The sequence below is a fragment of the Arvicola amphibius genome, chromosome 17, assembly GCF_903992535.2.
Source record: "Arvicola amphibius chromosome 17, mArvAmp1.2, whole genome shotgun sequence".
Classification (NCBI taxonomy): Eukaryota; Metazoa; Chordata; class Mammalia; order Rodentia; family Cricetidae; genus Arvicola; species Arvicola amphibius.
In genome coordinates, this window is record NC_052063.2 from 1952096 (window position 1) to 1975345 (window position 23250).

Genomic DNA, 23250 nt, shown 5'->3' on the forward strand with positions numbered 1-23250 from the left:
CAGAAAAAAGGGGGAGGAGCTGGAGAGATGGCTCAGAAGTTAAGAGCACTGGCTACTCTTCCAGAGGTCCTGAGTTCAATTCCCAGCAACCACATGGGGGCTCACAACCATCTGTAATGAGATCTGGTACTTCTCCTGGTGTACAGGCATGCATGCAGACAGAACACTATAAACATGAGAGAGAGAGAGAGAGGAGAGAGAGGAGAGAGAGAGAGAGAGAGAGAGAGAGAGAGAGAGAGAGAGAGAGAGAGACAGACAGACAGAGACAGAGAGAAAGCTAGCTTGCTTAAAAAAAGTTAGCCAGAGGGAATGGGAATCGAGGCAACAGGAGAAGTTCTGAGAAAACGAGGAGCTGGGACAGCTAAGAGGGCCTGGGCGGAAGGCAGACACTGGTGGGCTTCTGTCTGCTTGAGGGACTCCACGCGTGTTTGATGAGCACCCGACACCCGCCAAGGGAACAAAAGGAGTCTACTTTTCTAGTTACCTTCTTCATCTGTGTCTTCACACACTTACTCTTGGTTTTCCTTGGCCTCTTCCCCTCACTCTCGGGTCAAGTAGCAGAACTCTACTAAAACTTTAAAGCTCAGCAGAACACGGGTAAAAACTACGATTTCTGAGGACTGCCAAGAAAAAGCCAGTTCTCCTCTCCTCTAGCTCTGGGTATGTGGCGCAGTTCCGCAGACTGCCAAGTTCCTCATTAAAGAAGACAGTAATTCAGATAATGGTCTCTCACACATCACATACGCAGGAAGACAACACATAACCAGCAGCCATTCATACTACAGCTGGTGGCTACTGGTAATTATTTCTGTTTCTCCTGGCAGATGAACTTCTCTGAAGACAAACCTGTCTCCCATTAGCTTTCAAACCTGCCATTAACCTCGAGAGTGTCTGATAACTGAACTAAACTCATCTCCATGACAGGAAAGGCTAAAGCATCTTCAAAACTAACAGCAAGGCCATATCTTTCAGAAGTTCACATAAAAAGACTTCAGTTCTTTACAGCAACATACCTGCACAACCGTCCTCCATCAGAGGAGATATAAACACATCGATCTGTAAGATTTGTGGAGATAGAGACAAACTCATTGATATATCCTGCTCTTCGCATCAGCCGAAATGTACTGACAAGCTTTTTGTGGTCTCGGATGACACCTAGGATGTTGCCTAAACAGAGAAGACACTGGTAAGTCAGAGATAAAAGTAATCTGATTTAAATTACCCATCCACTAATAATACTGAGAAGCAAGGAATAGCCATTTGAAAACAGTTACTAACATGAGAAATGGTCCACAGGCTCTAGGAAGCAGCAAAAGGGTGTGCTCAAAGACAGTCTGAGGGATTTTGATGGAGGAGGGTCATCTGTCTATGTGTTACTTTCATTGGTTAATAAAGAAACTGCCTTGGCCCTTTGATAGGACAGAAAATTAGGTAGGTGGAGTAAACATAACAGAATGTTGGGAAGAAGGCAATGAGGCAGATCCATGCTTCTCCTACCCAAGACGGACGGTGGTTAGAATCTTCCCGGTAAGCCACCACTTCGTGGTGCTACACAGATTATTAGAAATGGGTTAATCAAGATGTGAGAGTTAGCCAGTAAGAGGCTAGAGCTAATGGGCCAGGCAGTGTTTAAATAACTACAATTTGTGTTGTTATTTCGTGTGGGAGCCGGGCGGGACGAAAAGCAGGCCTGCCAGCCTCCTCACTACAGGATTTGAAGCCTGTGGCCACCACTCCAGACACTGGCTGAGAAACCCCCAAGATTTGCTTCACTGTCCTTGGTTGTCAGCATGGTCTCGGGAGCATAAGGCTCACACTAGAGCAGGCAGATGTGGAGAGGGAGGAAAAGGGCTGAGAACCCTGCCCTATAGAACCTGCTAGGAAACCGAGATGCAAGGTTTCACCTCCCAGGGTTAGCATGAGGACTCAGAGGCAAAGGACGATGCGTAGACTGAGAGTCAACTCACCATCAACTCCTGGAAAACCCTGACAAGGCAGGCAGCTGACCTTGTCGAAGGGCTGACCCTGACTCCAGAGCCTCTATTATAAAGAGCTAGTGACTCCCTGAATGGGAGCAAGGGGAAAAGAAGGGAAGAGCTAAGTGGTCAGAGATGAGCACACCAGACAACATGCAGCTACCAAGTCAGAAAAGGAAAGGGTAGGGCACACTGCTGCCAGCCGCTGGGGCTTTGAAGGAGGAAACGGAGATGCTCTAGAGGAGCAGAACATCCTGCCCCGCTGCTGAGCTGTACGTGACTGAATGGCTGAACTATGAAGTGAGCTGATGTGATCATTTCTGCAGAACTGTGTGCGTAGTTAACTAGCTGTAGCTATATCACACCACGCTTATTCAACTATGGGTGCTTTAGCAGCTCAGGTAGATGGAAAGCAGTGGATGGGCCCAATGCTGTTCTTCCATGTTCTCAGAATCTTGTGTGCCACAGCCAAAATACACACTGCTCTGTTACCAGCACCTACTGGACATAGCATCTCAGTCCGCATGGGAGCTCCTGTCTACTCCCCTCTCCGGTGCTGGAATCCATCTGGCTTGGGATTCTTGTGCCAGATACCTATGCAAGCTATCTCCAATTAACAACCAGTTGCTCACACAGAAAAATCAGTTCCTTCAGTGGAGTCTCACTAGTCGCCATACGTAAAGGCGCCCCCACGCCCAGCAAGGAGATGGCCAAGACAAAAGAATTCAACAGTATTTTTGGAGATTTTCTTTTTCAGTCTCATATTCCTTTGTTTGGGTATTTTTGACCATACTTTGTGTTTTTATGGCGTGTGTGAGTTGTGTGTGTCTGCCTGTGTACTGTATTTTTTAGCTTTTTCTTTTTGTTTGGTTTTGTTTTATTCTAATTCATTTCTTTTCCTCTTTGTTTTCTAAAGAGACAGAAAAAAAGTCGAGGATTTGGAAGGGCAAAAAGGTGGGAAGGACATGGGAGGAAATGAAGGAGGGGAAACCATAATCAGAACATATTGTATGGAAAATACTTATTTTCAATAAAAATAAAATACGACTTAAAGGTCTATCTGTGGCCATAATTAAAGCATGTTTATGTTTTAGATACAGAAAGAACGGATCAATGGATTTTCTCTCTACTCACAAAGATTGCTTAGGACAGTGGTTCTCACCCTTTCTGATGCTGTGACCCTTTAAGACAGTTCCTCATGTTGTTGTGACCTCCAAACCCTAAAACTATTTTCATTGCTAATTTATAACTGAAATTTTGCTACGGTTATTAATCATAATGTAAATGTCTGATATGCAGGATGTCTGATGACCCTCAGGAAAGGATCATTTGACCCCCCCAAAGGGGCTGCAGCTCCCATGATGAGAACCACCGGCTTAGGAAGAGCGTGTCTCCATAGCACACTTACCATTCAGGAAGACGAGAAACACATTGGGGTAGGAGAGCTCTTCTCCACAGAGTAGATTCACATCTTCTACTCCCAAGTTACCAGCCAACTTAATAATGGGTCCGTCTTCCATGTCAGTTGTAATATGTGTCATAAGGGCCAAGTTTTTAACCAAACCACAGGCCTAACAAAAAACAGGCAGTCGTTTCTAAGAATGAGCGTTAGTGATAAAAAGTACAGCTTGTATTTGAAAAGGCTCACCACTTTGTTGGTAGCAATATAAAAAAGTACAACCTTGAAAGAGATGCTTGGGAATTCATACACACACACACACACACACACACACACACACACACACACTTACCTCAAACAAGCAACATAACCTTTAAAATGTGTATACTCTTTAACCTGAGGAATTTATCCTCAGATAACAAGAAAAGACATTGTCCTGGCTAGTTTAGAGATACCTGAGAAGAGGGAACCACATCTGAGAAAAATGTCTCCACAAGACTGGCCTGAAGGCAAGTCTGAAGTACGGTTCGTGATTGATGTGGGAGAGCCCAGTCCATTGTGGGTAAGACCATCCCTAGGCTGGTGGTCATGTGAAGTATAAGGAAGCAGGCTGAGCAAGCAAATAAGCGGCATTCCCCCATGGCTTCTGCTTCAGGTCCTGCCCCAGCTCCCTCAGTGATGGAGTGAGGCATGGGACTGTAAGCTTTATGGCAGGCATTTTATCACAGCAACAGAAACTGGTGCCAGGTCAAGGGGTCTTGCTGTGACAGACCTCGCTGTGCTTTCTAGAGGACTGTGGTGGCATATGAACTTTGGGGCGGAAAATCTCTTGCATGCTCAGAGCTCAGCAGGCTGTTCTGCAGAGGCTTGGAAGGTAGGAACACAGATGAATGGAGACAATGGAGGCCTGGCTTGTGAGGTTTCAGAGAGAGGTTTGCGATTCCCTTAAAGACTCTATCAGGGCTACTCAATATTTTGAATTAGGAACCATTAAAGAGAAATCTTTGCTTTGAGAAGAAAGCTGATATTGGTCAGCTGGAGCTGAAGAATCAGCAGTGATTAAGAAGTCCATCACCATCACTGAGGATGGCAAATCCGGGGACCCTCAGTGCTGTGGTCTAGAGGGGCCAAGGCTGCACCTTGTGCTGGCAGCCAAACTTGATAATGTAAACAATTTCCCAGGTGGCACCGATTTTGATAGCATGAAAGGGTCATGGAGAGCAGGGTAGGCTTTGCGCTGGGAAAGGCCAGGAGAGACCACTGATGGATGTGCTGCCTCAGTGGAAGTAGCTATACCTTAAAAATGTAGGGGTTACGGAGAAAAGACAAGGCTTGGCACCATGTGGCAGGGTCGGAGCCCTTGAAAAGAGCCTAGGAAAGGCTTCTGGTGAGGGTTCAACCCCCTAAAAGCAATAAAAACTCTAAGATAAACTGAAAATAAATTTAGCTATGAGAAATTTAAGTAATTGAAAGTTCACGATATATATATTTGGAAACTATATTATGTTTAATATGAATTTCCTTACGGTTTAAGATAAATTAGAATTTTTCTAAAAACCACAGCCGGTTTGAACATCTAATTTTCACTTTTTGAGTTCTAACAAATTCCTACACTTTGAAGCCTATACCTTCACTTGCTATAAACTTATTTTTTCATTCAATGTACATTTACAGGACCTCTATTGTAGGAACCTAGCGATACAGTGGTGGTCCACCTTCCTCCATCACCTGGAGATACAGTGGTGGCCACCTTCCTCCATCACCTGGAGATACAGTGGTGTTCCACCTTCCTCCATCACCTGGAGATACAGTGGTGGCCACCTTCCTCCATCACCTGGAGATGATACAGAGGTGACCAACTTCCTCCATTAGTTCATGACTCAAAAGGACTAGAATCAGGTGACACTAACAACAGTATCATGTGAAAGCCTGGGGCTAGAGAGAGGCAGAGGACCTAGGCTTGGTTCCCAGCACCTACACTAGGCAGCTCATGACAGCCTGTAACTCTAGTTCCAGGGACTAGAAAGCACCCTCTTCTGGCCTCCAGGTGCCTGCGTGCAAATGGTGCACATATATACACTCAGCCACACACACAGACAAATTATCATTTTTTTAATCTATAAAAAAAGCCAAGAAACAGAGGACAGAGTGAGGCTAAGTGATCAAATCTAGGCAAATCCAATGATGTGGTTGTCAGGTACCACAATGGCTTGTGCTGTCCACATAACTCACAGTTACTGCAGGTCTTTGGCTGCACTGTCTATGGGGTCCTTTAAACACAACTAAAGAAATCAAGAAGCTACTCAAAGATAATTCCAAGCATCACAGGTAATGGCTCTCTCAGCTGTCTACATCCTAATCACCTCGAGATGCTGACTACGAATTTCTTTAGGTAAGAGACGGACTCAAAGGCTTCTGGCTTTGCAATAATGTGACAGAGCCTCGACAAACCACAACAATATTTCTTGCCAAATAATCAAAACAAAAGAAATAACCTATGGGCCCAGAAGCAGAACCCCAGACTCCCATCCCAACAAGTGTGACCTCCGACCCCAGAGACTCCATAGTACCTTACCTCTCCTTCAGGTGTGTCAGAGGGACAGAGCATCCCCCACTGAGACGGCTGGAGAGAACGAGGACCACTCACTTTTCTTGTTTTCTCAAACTGGGAGGAGATTCTTGTCATCATGCCAAGAGCAGAAATATATGACAAACGAGACAGCACCTGGGTCACGCCCTGGCGGTCCATTTTAAATCTCTTTAGAGACCAGTTTCCCTGCAGAGAGATGACAGGCAGAGAAGTTTACCAGGGCACTGCTGCGGATGCACACACGGCGTGATCTAACTGTAGAAACCAAAGCCAGAATTCAGCCCGATGGGCTGCTGGGGTTTTCTAGGCACAGAATGAGGCTATTCTGTGCCTAGTGACCAGCTCCGAGCAGTCACACAGGACAGTCACCTTCTCTGGGATTCAGGGTCCACTGCCAGAGGCAGCTGAACCAGAGGATTCCCCAGAAGCAAGAAATGGACCAGTGAGACGCTAGTGAGGGCTCCACACGCCTCAGGCAAAACCCATCTAAAGCCCAGAGTCCCAGTTGCATTGCTAGGTGCCGTCCAAAAGCAGTGCAACACAAACACAAGCACAGTAGTTTAGTGAAAGTCATCTGCGCCTTCTTAATCTAGGCCCAAGGACTAGGAAATTGTATATTTTAATTTAGAATGGCCTTTTTTTCTTTTTCTTGTTTTTAATGTTGGGATCTAACCCAGGGCTTGCGGATGCTAAGGTGCACTACCTGAGCTGCAGCTTCAGCCCTAAAACTGTGTATTATTTACACTAAGAAATACTATGCTGTCAAATCAAGAAACACCCCTGAGATCACATCAATTTAAAACAGATTTCTGTCATTAGTGAGAAGATGCTATAATGCTGAACTCTATTAATCTGTATGCTAATCTGAAATATTAGTAAAAATGGACTTATGAGTAAATTTTGAATGTTAATTTTATCTCCTATATACTGAACACATCCGATTATATTAAAAAATTTTTGTTTATATTAGTTGTACACATTAAATATTATTCTCCAAAACCATGAAAACATAGTAACATAAATTGTAGGAAATGGTATGTGTCAAAAAAGCAAAGTAAAAAAAAAAATCTCAAAAACCATTTGACTCCGTTATCTCCAAGACATTACAGAGGACATCTGTGTATGTTGGGGCACTTCACATCCTCTTGAAGAGCCAGGTGAAAGATATTTTCTTGAGAAAAGTTGACAGAGGACAATTAGCATAAACTTTTGAATTCAATTTCAGGAGAGCACTCGTGGATCCCAGATTTTGAAGCCTCAAAACAGGGAAATTAGTGGACTTTTAGGATGGTGTTCTCAGCCTTCTTAGTGCTGCAAACCTTCAGTACGGTTCTCATGCTGTGGTGACCCCAGCCATAAAATCATTTTCACTGCTACTTCATTATTGCAATTTTGCTACTATTTGAATCGTTATGCAAATATTTTCAGACAGAGGCTTTCCAAAGGGTCATGGCCCACAGGTTGAGAACCACTGTTTTTGGAGCTCAAATAAGTTTATATTAAAATATGGTTTCAGGAGATCTCCCTCATGCACTAAAATTTTAATTTGTTAAATTCAAAATCTATTTCTTATGAATTTTCAATTTTTGACAGTTTCAATGAATGCTAAATTCTAAGCATAAAGCCAAGAGCAAGCAGGCAGCCCATAGGCTGCTGTGTACTCCCTTGGCTCCAGAGTAAATAAGACAGACCCGCAGCAGAGCTGAAGTCATCAGCCCACTAGTAAGTAGGAAGTAGGGGGGGGGGGGGGGTGGAGCGAGTGTTCCAACACTCTGAGGGGCGAACAAGGTGGAGAACAGGAACAGAGAGGAGGCAGAAGCAGAGCCTAAAACTCCACAGAGAAGCTAACTTGGTGGGACACACCTGCCACAAGGCCTAGTGCTTTCTAAATGCAGGTATCAAGAAGATAAACCGGTGTTCTGCTGAAAGAACAGTCAGGAGCAAGGGAGGCTCTCAGGCAATGCTGACGTTACAGGTCTTCTGCCTTGAGAACATAGCCCAGGGAGCCAACGTGCCCAAGGGATAGAGGTGGGCTGCACCTCTTCCTTAGCTGTGGCTGGCGCTATAAAGTCGGCCACACAGACCCACTGAACCTCTGACGCTGAGCAGTGAAGAAAGTCTGCCCTACTATTTCATGGTCATGGGAGTCGAAGCATTGGGCCATACTGTTCTTTGTTGGGGCAAGATCAATCCATAAAACTAATTGTGTGTCTGGAATATAGTATGTGGAGCAGGCTTGATCAGATAGACCTATAGTTGCTAAGCTTTTAAAAAGGGAGCAGACACCTATCTGATAACCTCTCGTGAATACGCAGCAGCTGCAGGGGATAGGTTCAGGGCCCAGAAAGAAAGAGCTGATGGATCTCCGAAGAATATAAACCCTACTGTGAAATAAAACACCTTTGTATGGCTTTGGACAAAAGCTGCCAACTAAGAAATCTGCCTGATAAATGTCAATTTCATTACAGGAAGAAAATGGAGGAAAGTGCCCAAGAAAAGGAGGACGAGTAACAGACCAGGGGCCTCCTCTCCCTGCAAGTGCCATGTAGCAGGAACTATATCACAGCAGGGAAGTTACAGTCGTCCTCCTCAGTCTATGAGGGACCTGTTCCAAAGGCCCAGGGGATGCCTGAAATGCAAGAACTCCAGAACCCTAGATGCATATGCAGTTTCTCTCCACATCCATGATGAAGTTTAATTTGTGAATTAAGCACTCTAAGTAATTAACAACTAATAAAAAGTAAGAAAATCATAATGATCGTTATTTAAATTATGAATTACTTTTGAAATGACAGCAGTAGCTCGTAAGGCTAAATGACCCCACACTTGAACGAGCTACAGCAAAAGCGGCTATGTTAACAAAATTCCCACTGGTAGCACTTAAACTTCACGCTATCCTTCAGGGAGAATCGGTGATCTTCTCCTGTTTCTCTGATGCAAATGTATCACTTATGACTTTATCTGTCACACGTGTTCCCACCATCTTCCCTACTTCTAGTCTATCTGACCTCTCAGAATGCAGAGGAGACTCACGGTGGAAATGGCGTTCACCATGCCATTGGTGATCTGGTCTTGACGCATGTGTTTCACGACATCAAACTGGGCTGCTCTTTGTTTAGGAATCACTTGGTCTGCAATCTTTTTCATTTCCGAATTAAATTTTTTGAACAAATCTTCAAAAAGAAGAGACAAGAGCTAGAAGAAAAGGACACACTGATTAAGCTATGTCTCAATTAAAGCTCTGTTTTTTTTTTTGGTGGGGTAAGAAATTTAAAAACTAAGAAATACATTTTTATAAAATCCAACTTAATGAATGTGTACAGAGCTTTGATGGACACAGGTCAAACTCTACATAGGAATGCCGAATGAGAGCAGAGGTGATAGAAGCCTTGCAATCGGAGATATTTAATTTAGAATACTCTCACATGTTTACGTTTCACTGACCAATTTTAATTTACAAAGAAATCCACTGAAATCTGTCAAGTTGAAGCTTCTGTTTCCATAGATCTAAGGAAAATGCAGTAATCTCCACTTCTAACAACTCTCCAGAAATGAGAGTCGCTGGTGGTGGGCACTTTGAGAATACGCTTCCTACTGGAACCTGCATATAGCTGTATCAGGGCGAAGTATCAACTATAAACCACAACCTATATCAACAAAATATAGACAAAGTGAGCTATATGTATATGAGAACATTAGCAACTAATGAAAATGAACAAAAACTAGTTCAAAGTCATGGCAAAACCTAAAAAACACAAAACCCAAAGAAAGAAATCAAACCCAGAGTCAGGTCTGTATTTCCTGTTAAATGAGGTCCAAACTCCACCACAACTACGCTCCATTGTTGCAGACGGCCCAGGCAGACAGTAAGACAAGAACGGGGACACCGTAAAAGACACGGCCCAAATCCTACAGCCGACTTTGAGGCCAACTGCGGGTTATATTGAGAGTTTAAATTCTTCAACTTCAGCACAGGAAAAACCACACAAGTTTTGTTTTCTCCCTTCCCCCCATGATTTGCTCATATAAAAGAGTAAGAGAGAAAGACACCTTTCCTTTGTTGGAACAGAGGCAACTGAAGTCTTTCTACTTCCCTGGAAGTGGAAAGCCAGTCTATAAGCAACTGGGGAAGGGTCAGCAAACTTCCTGCTTAGTGTGTCTCAGAGGCAAGAGCGACCAAGCTCACAGGGGGCAGAGGCAGAGCTGCCTGCCCAGTAGGAGTGAAAGAGAAAACCCTCCTTGCTGCCCACAAGCCTTGCACCTAGAACAAAAGCAGACTCCACTGGAGACGCGCTGACAGAGCTCCTGGTCACTAATGTCAGAGGGGACAATGCCAGAGGAAGAGGTGGATGCCGAGTCCAGCTTCCACGACGGGGAAGAGCATGAAACCGTCCAGGTCAAGGATCACTGCATCGGTACACAGAGGGGCCCAGCCCACAGGAAAGGGAAGGGATGGGAACAGATGGCTTTCCTTCAGTAAACTGGGGACAAGGAAGAACATACATCTCCACATTCCTACTCAACACAGCAGTGGAGATGGAATTCAGGTCAATGGGGCAAAGGAGGGATATCAGTAACGAGAAGGAAACCACAGAGCTGTCTTTCCTTGAAGCTGACACATCTTGAGAAGGCCACAGGGGCTCTAAAAAGGAACTGCTTTAGGACAAGGTACATTTAGCAAGTTTGCAAGATACAAGTCCAGTAAACAAAAGGCAGCTATATTTAAACTACTACCAAGAGAAAGACTGAAACCCTCACTAGGAGATGCCCCAGTCACGGAGTGCATGACTGAAGTTATTCAGTCTCTCTAAACTGTCCTACAGATTCAAATGCAATCTCCCATCAAAAGCCACCAGTCACTTATTTGATTACTCATTTATTAAGAGAAAAAAATAGAGAAACCAGTGTTGGATTTAAGTAAAAGTTAAAATTCCCATTTATCGTCAAGTTCAGAAAGAAAAAACAAACACATTTCACCGTCCCTAGAGGAAACTCAAGAACTAAATTAACCTCGATTTTAAAAAACTATTTAGAGGCCATACATGGTGGCATACACGCTTAACCCCAGCACATGGAAGGAAGAGGCAGGTGGACCTCTATGAGTTCCAGGGCAGTCAGGACTACATAATGAGAACCCGTCTTTTCTTTTTTTAAAGCATTTTAGCTAGCATTTATTTTCTTGCCTCTTACACATCAATTAAATCTCACAAGAACCAGAGATGATGAAAAGTATTATTTAAAATTCTAGATAATGAATATGTTAAAATGAAAATATTCGATACCATGACTTTCCATATCATGGAAAAATAACAAAAAATGGAAATGATCCTCATCCGTGACTAAGAAAGCCATCAGGAGACAACCCGGGATTCTAGGCCCCAGTCCCCAGCCATCAGTCCTGACAGCATGAAGACAGACACTACGGGGCACATCCTCCTGATGGGACACAGCACTACCACCCATCAGATAGTGCAGCCAGAGAACACGAAACGTTCCAGAGTGTCCAGTCTCTGAATACATATGACACGCACTAACACATGTCATAAGGAGGATAGGCGTTGGAGCATATTTCTGTAATCACTACACTTGGGAGGGACTAGGCAGGAAAATCCAAAGTTTGAAACTAGTCTAGGATATATAGCGAGTTCAAGGTCAGTGTGAGATATGGTCTACCCATCAAACCACCTCGCATCCACAGCTTAAGCAGGCAGCTCCGGGGTTAGTGCTGCAGTCTACCCCACTCTCCTCTGAGGACATCTACTTAGATGGGTCTGGACCAGTGGACTGGATAAAGAAGGTTCACGTGCTTAGCTGATGTGGGCAGGCATCACCTAACATGGGGCTCAAATGGAGCAGAAAGGCCGAGGAGGGCACCTTTCCTTTAACCCTAGCTCCTGCACTGCATGCAGGCTTCCTGTCCTCCATGGTGGACCCCAGGTTCTCAGGCCTTCAGCTTCAGGCTGTGATATATAGCACTGGGTCAGCTGTGTTCCCCTTTGGCTATGAGACAAACCACACACTGACTTCTCTGGTTCTCCAGCTTGCACACAGCGTATCAAAGGACTTCTTTGCCTTTATAGCCACATCAGTTACTGCTGTAATAAGTTAATTCATTCATTTCTCTTACCCCTTATTGGTTCTATTTTTCTGCAGAGCCATCAACCAAACCTACAATGTAGCAAATTCCTTAGGACAAAATTACACTTTCTTGAAACACACACACACACACACACACACACACACACACGATCAGAAGGAATCTAATATACAAATCAACCAATTGCAACGTGAGACACAACAGCTCAAAGATCCTTGATGATAGTAAGAAATTACTCTTTCAAAAGTTTAGGTCTGAAAATGATTTAGAGACATATCTTATGTGTGTATAATGTAATTTCCTGATATATTGAAATAATCTGATGGCTGTATCCTGTTTAAACAATCCCTTTGGGACACAGAGGGGATGGGAGGGTGCTCAAGAGGATGCAGACGGAAAAAGATGAACTTCTAATAATCACAGAATACATGACAGCTGATTTTACTATTTTTATATATGTGAAGATTTTCATACTCATATTTTCATTAAAAATAACTCTCAAAGATACTTAGAAATAAGTCTTATTAAAATATATCTTTGTGTGTCTGCAGGTGGGTAGGCTACAGCAGAGGCACAGGAGTAGGAGTGCTGGTCGTGAGATGCTGATGCAGGTGCTGGATTCCAAACTCTGGTCCTCTGAAAGGGCAACTAATGCCCTTAATTGCTGAGACTTAGCTTCAGAAATAAAATTTTTTTATTGTGTATGTGTGTGTGTGTTGTCTTGCTTTGTTTTACTTTAAGAGGGCAAAAGACCTTCCCTGGAGAAGATTAGACATCTTTAATGGAAGACATGAAAGAAAACCTAAATAAGATTTATGAATAAGACTAATATTTTAAGATTACTAGTTTTCTCAAAATTTTATCTGTAATTCTAAGGAAAATCCCTACAAGAATTTTATGAAAATTAACAGACTAACTGTAAGATTTATAAGGAAAACTCCAAGACCCTAAAATAGTCCACCATGTGATAAAAGCAATAGACGTACAGGCAAAAGGACAGAAAAGTGAAGGGTTATGTAACAAATGGTTCTGGGAATAAAACCTGGGTTCACTGAAGGAGCAGCTCATGCTCTTAACTTCTGAACCACCTCTGCAGCCCAGACCTTGACTTTCTGAAAGTCCTGCCTCCACCCCGAGTCCTGGGATTAGAGGCAATGCACTACCATACAGTGAGGAACTGAACTCAGGAATGTGGGCACGCTAGGCAGACACCCTACCAACTAAGATAAATCCCCACTCTGAAATAGGGTTCTTTATACCATTCAAACTTGTCTGAAGAACAAATACCAAAGATATAAATTTCAAAAACAAAAAGCTCAAAATACTGAAAAAGAGAGTTAACAAAGCTGATTACAAAAAAAAATTGTTAAAAGGTGTCATGAAGTTAAACGGAGAATTCAGGCAAGGAGAGGATAGCTATAGCATACATAATTGGTTAAAAACAGTATAAAAACCCCTGAAGTATAGAAACAGTATGGAGGGGCTCGTGGGCATTCTGACCCGCATGGAAGCATTAAGGATTCTAGGCCTGAGGACAGAGGTTCTGTCTGTCCATGAAAACATGCACCCTTAGTGTGTGGTCATTCGAGCCACATCCTTCAACACCCTGTGTAGTCACCCCCTAGATGACCGGGGGTTGACCTCCACCAGCACCATGTGAAACAGGCAAACAGCCCAGTTCCATCTGAGAGCCTGACCCACAAAGTTGTGTGGTCTAAGAAATGAAGCCGCTGCTTAGGGCAAGTGTGTGCCCAGCACCAGATAACCGAAATATCAGTAACATGAAGTTCACAGAGAGGAAAGACTGAGTAGTTATTACTAGAACAGGGAGCTGGCATACTTCTTCAACAATGTAGTAGCTATTATAAACACCAATCTCTATTCATAATTATACTTATATTTCCCACGTAAGCTTTCCTTCGGTAAACAGAACAAAAAAGCTCAACATATCGGTTTGTGATTTAAATCAACTAGCAAAACATTTTAATGATTCACTTTAAGAGAAATTCTGAGATTCACTGAAAACATGTAAGTTGATGATTTACCAAATTCCCTGCTGACTATCTTCCTGAATTTATAATGGGAAAGCAGACTTACGACTTTGAACAAAGAATTATTCAAAACAACTAAGTTTTCCTTAACATAGAAAGAATTCTTCCAAGCTGGACTATTTCAAATGCCTCTCCGACCCTCGGGTTGGAGACAGCCATCTACTTTCCAGTAAAATCAAGTCTGCAGATCAGGAAGCCAGGATCTTGGACTTGAGTGTACAAAAGTGTTCTAAAAAGAAAAGTTCCTCCCCGAGAGCTTAATCCTACACCACAGTGGGACCCAGCAGTCTTACCCAAGGAAAGAAAGACTGTGGGAGTGGACGCAGGTGCAGAGGGGGTGGGGCCACCGACGCCCGTTCCAGCCGCTTCCTGTGGGCAGCGCAATGGGACCTGCACAAGCACCCTGCACAGAATCAAGGCCCTTACAGACCTCAGAGCCCAGCTCTTTTAATTAGTCCTTACACTTAGCTGCTTTGTCTCAAATGATGAAGAAGTTGTTTTAGGATTCCAGCTGACTCTTTTGTGGCCTCCTGATTCAAACACAAGAAAATGTCCCTGGCGCTAAACACTAGTGAATGGGTTCGCAGAGTCACCAACACTGCTACAGGAAGAAATTTCTCCTCTCTAAAAATGTCAACTTCAGAAGTAATGCTGCCCAGTTACCAGCGCAGTGAGAGGCTGTGAGGCTGAGCCACACAGTGAACCACAGATCTAGGCCGGAAGTAAAACGATTACAAGGGTCGGATGCCTCACTAATATTCAACACTTCCTACTGCTAGTTTGAGGCCTTTCCTCCTGCTGAAGACAGAAGCACCACTGAGCAAATCATATTTAAGGGGAAAGTGCTGACAGCTCATCAACTGATTTTCAATGAAAATGCTAGAAAAATTAATAAAGAAGTTAAGCCGTTGAAATACAGTTTCACCAATTAGCTTAATGTCAGAGAATTCTAATTAGGCGCCTTGAGATTGCTATTTAGTGTTTAAGCCTTCAGAGTGCCAAATTCTCCTTTTCACACAAACTGGTTGCAAAATTAAAGACATTAGGCAGCCTTAATTACATTATCAGAACAGCTGGGATTAGGCAATCTCTGAAGTCAAGACGGCATTCTTTTGTCCGGGATGGAAATCCCTGGATTTTGGTGCCATTCCATATCTCACCCATACAAAGCAAGCTGCATTAGAAACAAAAAATTTGCAGACAAAGAACAGAGTAACGTGCAGCAAATAATGAACACATTACCGAAAAAGAAAAGGTAAGTGCAAAGATTAAGCCTGAAATCAGTAGGTTTTGCTAACACCTACTGGCGATTGGCCTGGCAACCCTCTGGTGGCAGCCAGACTGAGGGAAAGCTCCCGGGCCAGTGGAGACAAACAACCCTGTTATCTAAAGCTAAGCGCCTTCCAGTGCGGGTCCCTTGGGTGGGACCAGCAGCTATTGTTCTTACACATTCCCGCCAACACAACACCTTCGCGTGCTCACACTGTTCACTAAGCTATGTCTTCTTGCATGTGGGGGTCCTCTTTTTAATTCTAATTTCTTTAGCCTCCTCCTCATTCCCTTCCATATTCCTCTACATAACGCCCCCCCCCCTTTTTTAAGGAATCACCTAACAGATTGATTTTTTTTAATTGAAAAATAGTGAAAATGAGGATTAGTGGTAGGAAAGGGTTAACCTTGCATGGTGAGTGGTCAACCTGAAGGTGGTGAAACAGGCACTCACCTCTAACCAGAGCTTCCCCATACTCCAGATCCCAACTCTTCGCAAATCTAAGAACTGTTCTAACTGCCAAACTCTAACTTCTAACTTTAGCTGTGGGAGCTGGACAGATGGGTTAATGGGTAAAGGCACTTGCTGCCCAGCTTGATCAATTCTCAGGACCCACGTGGTCCAGGGAGAGAATCATTCTGCAGGTTGTTCTCTGATCGCCACTGTGCACCTGTGCACACACCAACTCATCCCCCGCCATGCAATGAAGACTGATTTCAGTGGTGGAGCCTCTGCTGGAGCCCTCGGCTGAGCCTCCTCTGCACCCACTCTATCGCCTGTCTGCTCGCCTCCAACCCCTCTCTCCCACCTGAAACCCTGACTTCCATTCCCAGCACCCATGCACGGCAGCTCACACCAACCACCCGTGGCTCCAGCTCCAGGGGATCTGATGCTTGAGCCTCCTTAGGCACCCAATCTCATGCACACTTGGGCACACGTGCACAGACACACACACACACGCACACACACACACACATATACACACTCACACGTTTGTCAGTCTATCTTCCTCCTGTATAGCCAGCACCAGCACCTAGGAGCAAGCCTGAAATATGGAGGTATTGTAGAAACATTTGTTAATTGAAGTTGTTAATTGAAACTAAATTAAACTGCTAATTAAGTCAACTGTTAATACCACTTAAAGTCACGGTTCAGCTGGAACAAGGGAAAACATCTCAGCAAAAGATACAACACAGGTAATTTAAAGACCACAGAGTTTCCACAGCGTAAAAGAAAAATCTAAGTCATACACAAAAGTAATACTTCAATATATATATTGAAGTATTATATATACACACATATATATGTATAGTTTCTATTAGATTTGGATGACTTCATATGTAAAGTGACTACAAAACCAATCTTATCAAAGAACATAACATTCTACCTGTCCCGCCAACTCCAGCCGCTTGTTGCCGTAATAGTCTCTGTCGTCGACTTTGTTGTCTCCTTGGGCCAGAATCACCCTTCGCACCATCACTGCTGTGTAGATGCACTTAGCTCGGAAATTGAACTCCTTCACCTGTAATTCAGAAACCAGAAAAAGTTTGCGATGGTGCATGCTAAATGAAGGTGCTTCGAGCAAAGAATCAATGTCACATTCAAACAAGAAAGCCATGAACTGTTGTAATTCTCCCTATTTTAAGACATTCAAATAGTCTATAAACTTCCCAAGAGGTGTTTAGACTTTCTGTCTCTGCGTTTAATGCACCGGGTAGTTTTCCTTCAAATATGACAACTGTGACTGTTTCGCTTCCTATGGTCTCCACGCCACTCAGTCACTGCCACTGTGGACTGGCCTGTAGTGAGTCTCACCTAGATGGGGTGGAAATGATGTCTCTCCAACCCTTACGTCTGCTGGCATGTCCACTGTCTCGAGTCCTGAGGCATCAGAGGGCAAGTCCAGGACACAGTGGAAAGCAGCGCATTTGGCTGTGAGCGAGGTGGACACCCAGCCCAGGGAAGTCGTCAGATGACTCCAGTCTCAGCTGCCGTTTGCAACTTCACGACAGCCCCAAGACGAGCAACCCGCTCCAACTGTGGTTAAGACCAGTGAACACAGACCAACAAGTGATACAAGACAGTTATGTTTAACCACGGAGGTCTGGAGCTCTTTGTTATATAGGGATAATAATTTATATTCTCGGTTACTATTTACAGAATTCTATGTCCCATTTCCTTTTCTTGGACTTCTTTTTTATTTATTTATTTATTTATTTATTTATTTATTTATTTATTTATTTATTATGTATACAATATTCTGTCTGTGTGTATGCCTGCAGGCCAGAAGAGGGCACCAGACCCCATTACAGATGGTTGTGAGCCACCATGTGGTTGCTGGGAATTGAACTCAGGACCTTTGGAAGAGCAGGCAATGCTCTTAACCTCTGAGCCATCTCTCCAGCCCTTCTTGGACTTCTTGTTGGGTAAGTTGAACTGATCATCTAACTCTTCTGGCTATTTAATAACTTAATAATAAAACAGTTGTTTTGCTTATTGGTGAGGAAAATATTTTATATATCATATTTTTAATTTTCATCAAAGCCTAGTTCACATTGCCCTTTCACATACATAAATACTAATGGACTTACAGGTAGAAGTAAACACGAATATTCATAGCAGTCATCCTTGCTACACTCTTTGGTTCTTTAATTCATTTTACCCATCTCCCTTTTTAACTACTATATGTTTGAAACTCAACCCTAGACCTAAACTGAAATTATTTCATTCTGAGCACATTTTTCCAGGACAATATCCACAATCACATGGAAAGTGGGAACCCTCTACACTGATAACTGCACATGACTTGTAGACTATATCCATGACTTGCAGACTATATCCATGACTTGTAGACTATACTCATGACTTATAGGTTATACCCATGACTTGTAGACTATACCCATGACTTGTAGACTATACCCATGACTTGTAGACTATACCCATGACTTGTAGACTATACACATGACTTGTAGACTATACACATGACTTGTAGACTATATCCATGACTTATAGACTATATCCATGACTTGTAGACTATACCCATGACTTGTAGGCTATACACATGACTTGTAGGCTATACACATGACTTGTAGGCTATACTCATGACTTGTAGGCTATACTCATGACTTGTAGACTATAACCATGACTTGTAGACTATACCCATGACTTGTAGACTATACACTTGACTTGTAGACTATACACATGACTTGTAGACTATATCCACGACTGGTAGACTATACAGACTTGTAGACTATACACACAACTTGTAGACTATACACATGACTTGTAGACTATATCCATGACTTATCGACTACCAACAGCAGTTCAGACATTTCTTGGAGGGGGTTAACATGAATTACCTAAAATGGGTAAGAGGATCTAAACTAAGCATAGAATGCTGGAATAGAACTGTCAACAGAACCTGGAGACTTTTGAGTATCACCCCTCTTAACAGTTAAGGTTTTTCAATCTGTGTATGTGCCACAGGCACCTGAAAGACTTGCTATAATACATATGGCTAGGCTGAGGGTCGCTCTGGAGTTTCTGACTCAACAGGTTCAGGGAGAGTTTCCCTATTTCTAGCAAACTCCCAGGTGTTAGCCAAGAGAATGCTCTTGAGCATGAGTCTTGAAGAATGACAAACAGTATTGCTTTATCTTGGTAATATATCATTTTCCTGTATTATCCTCAGTTTTAACTTATGTAAAAAACAAACAAAAAACTGTCTTAAACTATTTAAAAACTCTAAGCCTTTTCCTAATTCATATATTCTTTAGTAAAATATTTATAGTTAAAATTTAAACACCATAGTTCAATCTCTTTGCAAAAGGGCAAAGGAATTCCACTTTCTGAGCCAAATTTAGCAAAGTTCTGCACAGCCAGCACTGTCACCGAGGCTCTTCCTGACATTACAGCATTAAGGTAAGCCAGGCTCCTAATGGACTACACCATCTTGGAGAACTGGGAAACAGAGCTTTCTGCATAGGCTGTATCCCTGAATCATCACAAGAGACTTGGAAGGAAGTAGTGTTACTTCAATTCAAATTAGTTCAAAACCAAGACCTGAACAACTGTATCTCTAACTCCAAAGCTCTATTAGCTACCATTACCCACTTTTGCTGTCTGGAATTTTAAACTCCTTTCAATCATCCAAAAGAGCCTAAAGCAGAGTTCAAATACAGCTTCAATAACAGGAATTTTATAATTTTCTGAGTTAGATCACAGACACACAAACAGAAGCTACAGAGCAGTGCAGACATATATACCATTTGCTCACAAGTGTTTTAAGGTAAGAAAACTGAACCTGAATGCCACTACAAGGCCGGTCTACACCCACAGATTCCCCGAAGTTATAGTTTGTAACTCTGTGATTAGATCATACATGATGGAACACCTGGGAGCTCTGATTTAGCAAAAGGGGCCCACACATTCACTGAGGGAAAGGATGACTCCCAGCAATACCTAACATATGATGAGCTAACAGAAACACAGCCCACTTCAAGGCCACCAGGCAGGCTCCAGCTTCTCTCTGCACTCACCAGCTATGAATGACAGAAGGTAGACACTATGGAATTCAAGGTCACGGGGACAACTCAGCAAATGAGCATCTTAAAGAAATGATGCAGCCAGTCCTGACTACAAACAACTGCTGAGAATGGAGCTAAGTTCCAATGGGGCAGGACAGTGTCTAGCTCTTGGGAATGCACTTCAAACAGCAGAAACCGCACTCCAGAGTCTTTGGAGGAATTCATGAATCTAACAGACATCGTTCATTCATAGCTGGCGATTACTCACTGGTACATGGGTCAGAATGGTAGAAGCCAGGAGTTCTCTTGCTTCTTCTATTTTTGTCTTCTTTGGTCCACCTCCCCACATTCTTTGTCTTCTTACTTTATTCCCTATATATTTTAGTGCCTATAAAAGAACAAAGGAGTGTTTGAATTACATCACTGGAGATCATCAGTGCCAATGGGCTGTTGTAAGCAGACAAGGACCCTGGGTACACAGACTGCTGCTTTGTGAATAAAGTCTCAATATCATGAATTAGTAACAAAATACTATAGCACATGACAACCTAATACACAGGTTCCCTTAAACAAGATCATTTGATTTTTAAAAATATTTTATTTCTATAAAATTGACACATTATTATTTATAGGGAATTGAGAAACATAGTCATCAATTCTTCATTCAGAATATCAATGTGGGATGGGATTGTTCCCATTTAAAAAAAATAGAAAAAGGAAACCATGTTAAGATCTCTACACTAAGCTACAGGTTAAAGAAAATCCAGATAAATGCTGGATTAATGTCATGAACTAGATGACTTGATGGCATGACTTAGAGTTGAAATTCATTCTAAATTACATAATAGGTCATTTTATTCCCAGCAGGATTTAAAAAACCCAAAATTGGTTGATTCTTAAGTCCCGGGTACTACAATTTACATGGATATGCAAAGGGCTTGGATAGCTGACATCATGATTTCAACTATAAAACTACAGTAACCAGGCAGTGATATCACAGGCCTTCAATCTTAACCCTTGGGAGGCAGAGGCAGGTGGATCACTGTGAGTTAAAGGTCACCCTGGCCAGCCAGGGCAACATAGGCAGACCCTGTCTTCAGGATGAAAATGATGTAACCGTAAGTGGGAGAGAAAGACAGAAATAAACCACAAGCCCCCAACAACCCCACACTGAGGGGTTAACTGGCTCTTGACCAAATTGTCCAAACAAGTCAACGAGAAAAGCTGTCCTTTGAATGACTGGTGGATAAACCCAGCTCAGCACCCAAATGTGCACAGGAGCCTGGGCGTCCACATCACATCGAAAGAAGAAACTAATCTCAGATAGGACTTGAGGCCTGCCAGGTGTTGGTGCACAGGGCTTTAATGCCAGCAACAGGGAGGCAGAGGCAGGAGGATTTCTGAGTTTGAGGCCAGCCTGGTCTACAGAGTGAGTTTCCCGATGTTATCTGCCCAGTTATTAGAGTCCATTCCCACAAGCGTGAAGAGTAAAGCAGTGAGGGACACTTCCTAGTGATGCACTTTGGAACTGCACATGCTAGTACGGCATCAGCCTTCCTAAGTGCATGATGTAATCTAAACACCTCCAAGACTGACCTCATTTCAGAACACACAAACACAGCTAAGTGGGAATATTCTCTCTACATGTATCACAGGTGACCAGAAGAAAGAGACCCAGGATTTATATTTTCCTTTAAGTATTTCACAGGCTAGACAATGAACATATGGACAAATTCAAACCACCTAGTCTAGTTCTATAGAAGGGTATCCCTGGCTCCCAGAGGGCATGAGGAATGATAAAGAGACTCAAAGTCAGCAAAACACCTTGGGAATATCAGACTAAAACGTTCAAGTGCTACGAGGACTCTCCCACAGGAAAAAGGAAGTATAATTGGTTTTTTAAATTATGCTTACACACATGGATTCCCTAACACCACCTCCTTAGAGTCCACGGTTCTATCCAGGTGTACCTAGGTCAGTGAAGATCCTGAGGAAATAAAAGGGATGATTCCTGGACCTTTCTTAATACTGAAGTAATTAGGAGCTCAGAAAATGGGACATTGGAGATGAAATGGGTAACAAGAGCTAAGGACACAGTCCACTGGCAGAGTGCCTGCAATGTACGCACAAAGCCCTGGGCTTGGTCCCCACTGTGTTAACTAAGAAATGTCTCCCATAGCTCATGTATTTGAACTCTTGGTCCCCAGCTGGTGGTTATGAAATCTTCAGGAGGGAGAGCTATGTTGGAGGTCACTGGGAGTGGGATGTGAGGGTGGCCTTGCCCCAATTCCCACTCTCTCCCGACTTCCTTTGTGTCAGTGAAAATGTGCTTGGCCAGCCTCCTGCCTCTGCCTCCTGCTACCACGTTTTCTCTACTATTATGGACACTATCCCTCTGGAACTGTGAGCCAAAAGGGACTCTTCCTTTAGTTGCTTTTGGTCATGGTGTTTTATCATAGCGACACACCCCAGACACTGCCACCAAAAGGATTCAAAGAGAAAATGAAAGAAGGCAAGCCTTAGTCTGGAGCTGCCAGAACTTTGAAAGTGTGCTATCCCTTGAATGAATAAGGAAATGGTGCTTGTTACTGAAGCACACAAGCAGCCTCCTCTCCACGAAGCCCTCTTCTGAAAACTCCAGAAACCACAGGCTGACGACTGGCACGGGCGGACTTCTTCTTCCACTTTGCAGAGGGAGTCAGAAGAACTCCTGTGTCAATACTCTCCTCAAGCCCCTTACCAGACCTACACCCCCAAAGCCACTGCAACGGTGGCTTATTGAGATGAACAGCACCGAAGTCTCAATCCACAGCAAAGGACACCATGAAAGGACACACCTGCATCTGTGTGAAAATCTGAGCTTTCTGGCACTCCTCCAAGCTGGGCCCAAATGCAGCCATCACGTGCTCCTCTGTCCCAATCATCTGCACAATTTCCTGGTCACTCTCGACACCCATGGCCTAGGAAGGGAAGAAAAGACGGAGAGTGTTGGCTCTGTGTTCACTCACTGACATTTGCTTATGCTAATCTGGCATTGTTTGTGGGTATTACTTCTAAGCAAAAGCCAGCTCTTCTCTTAGAAACGGTGCCATCTGGCATTGGCAGCCATAGCCCAAGCTGCACAAGAACCTGAAATAGAAATTGTCATTAGGAAAACAAACACCCTCAAATATTTCTGCATGTGTAAAACTGTTCCAATTTTTTAAAATATTCTGAGAGTCTCGCCAGGAAGAAATGAGGCTGGGAAATCTAGCAGAGAGGCCTGGTCAAAGCAACAACAGCAAACTTAAAGCAAGATCCCCAACGGTAGCAAGTCAGAAATGAACACAGCTGAAAATGAG

General features: G+C 43.3%; 1 protein-coding gene across 1 annotated transcript in view; it reads right to left on the reverse strand.

Annotated features, from left to right (window-relative positions):
- The window catches only part of Polr3b (RNA polymerase III subunit B), a 101572-nt gene that overhangs the window by 50644 nt on the left and 27678 nt on the right, over window positions 1-23250 (reverse strand). The window contains exons 10-16 of the mRNA XM_038314765.1: window positions 22747-22869; window positions 20178-20297; window positions 16771-16905; window positions 8999-9160; window positions 5951-6151; window positions 3385-3547; window positions 1014-1167 (exon numbers count right to left, since the gene is read on the reverse strand). Of these exons, the coding sequence (XP_038170693.1) occupies window positions 1014-1167; window positions 3385-3547; window positions 5951-6151; window positions 8999-9160; window positions 16771-16905; window positions 20178-20297; window positions 22747-22869 (1058 nt within the window). The remainder of the gene's footprint in view (window positions 1-1013; window positions 1168-3384; window positions 3548-5950; window positions 6152-8998; window positions 9161-16770; window positions 16906-20177; window positions 20298-22746; window positions 22870-23250) is intronic.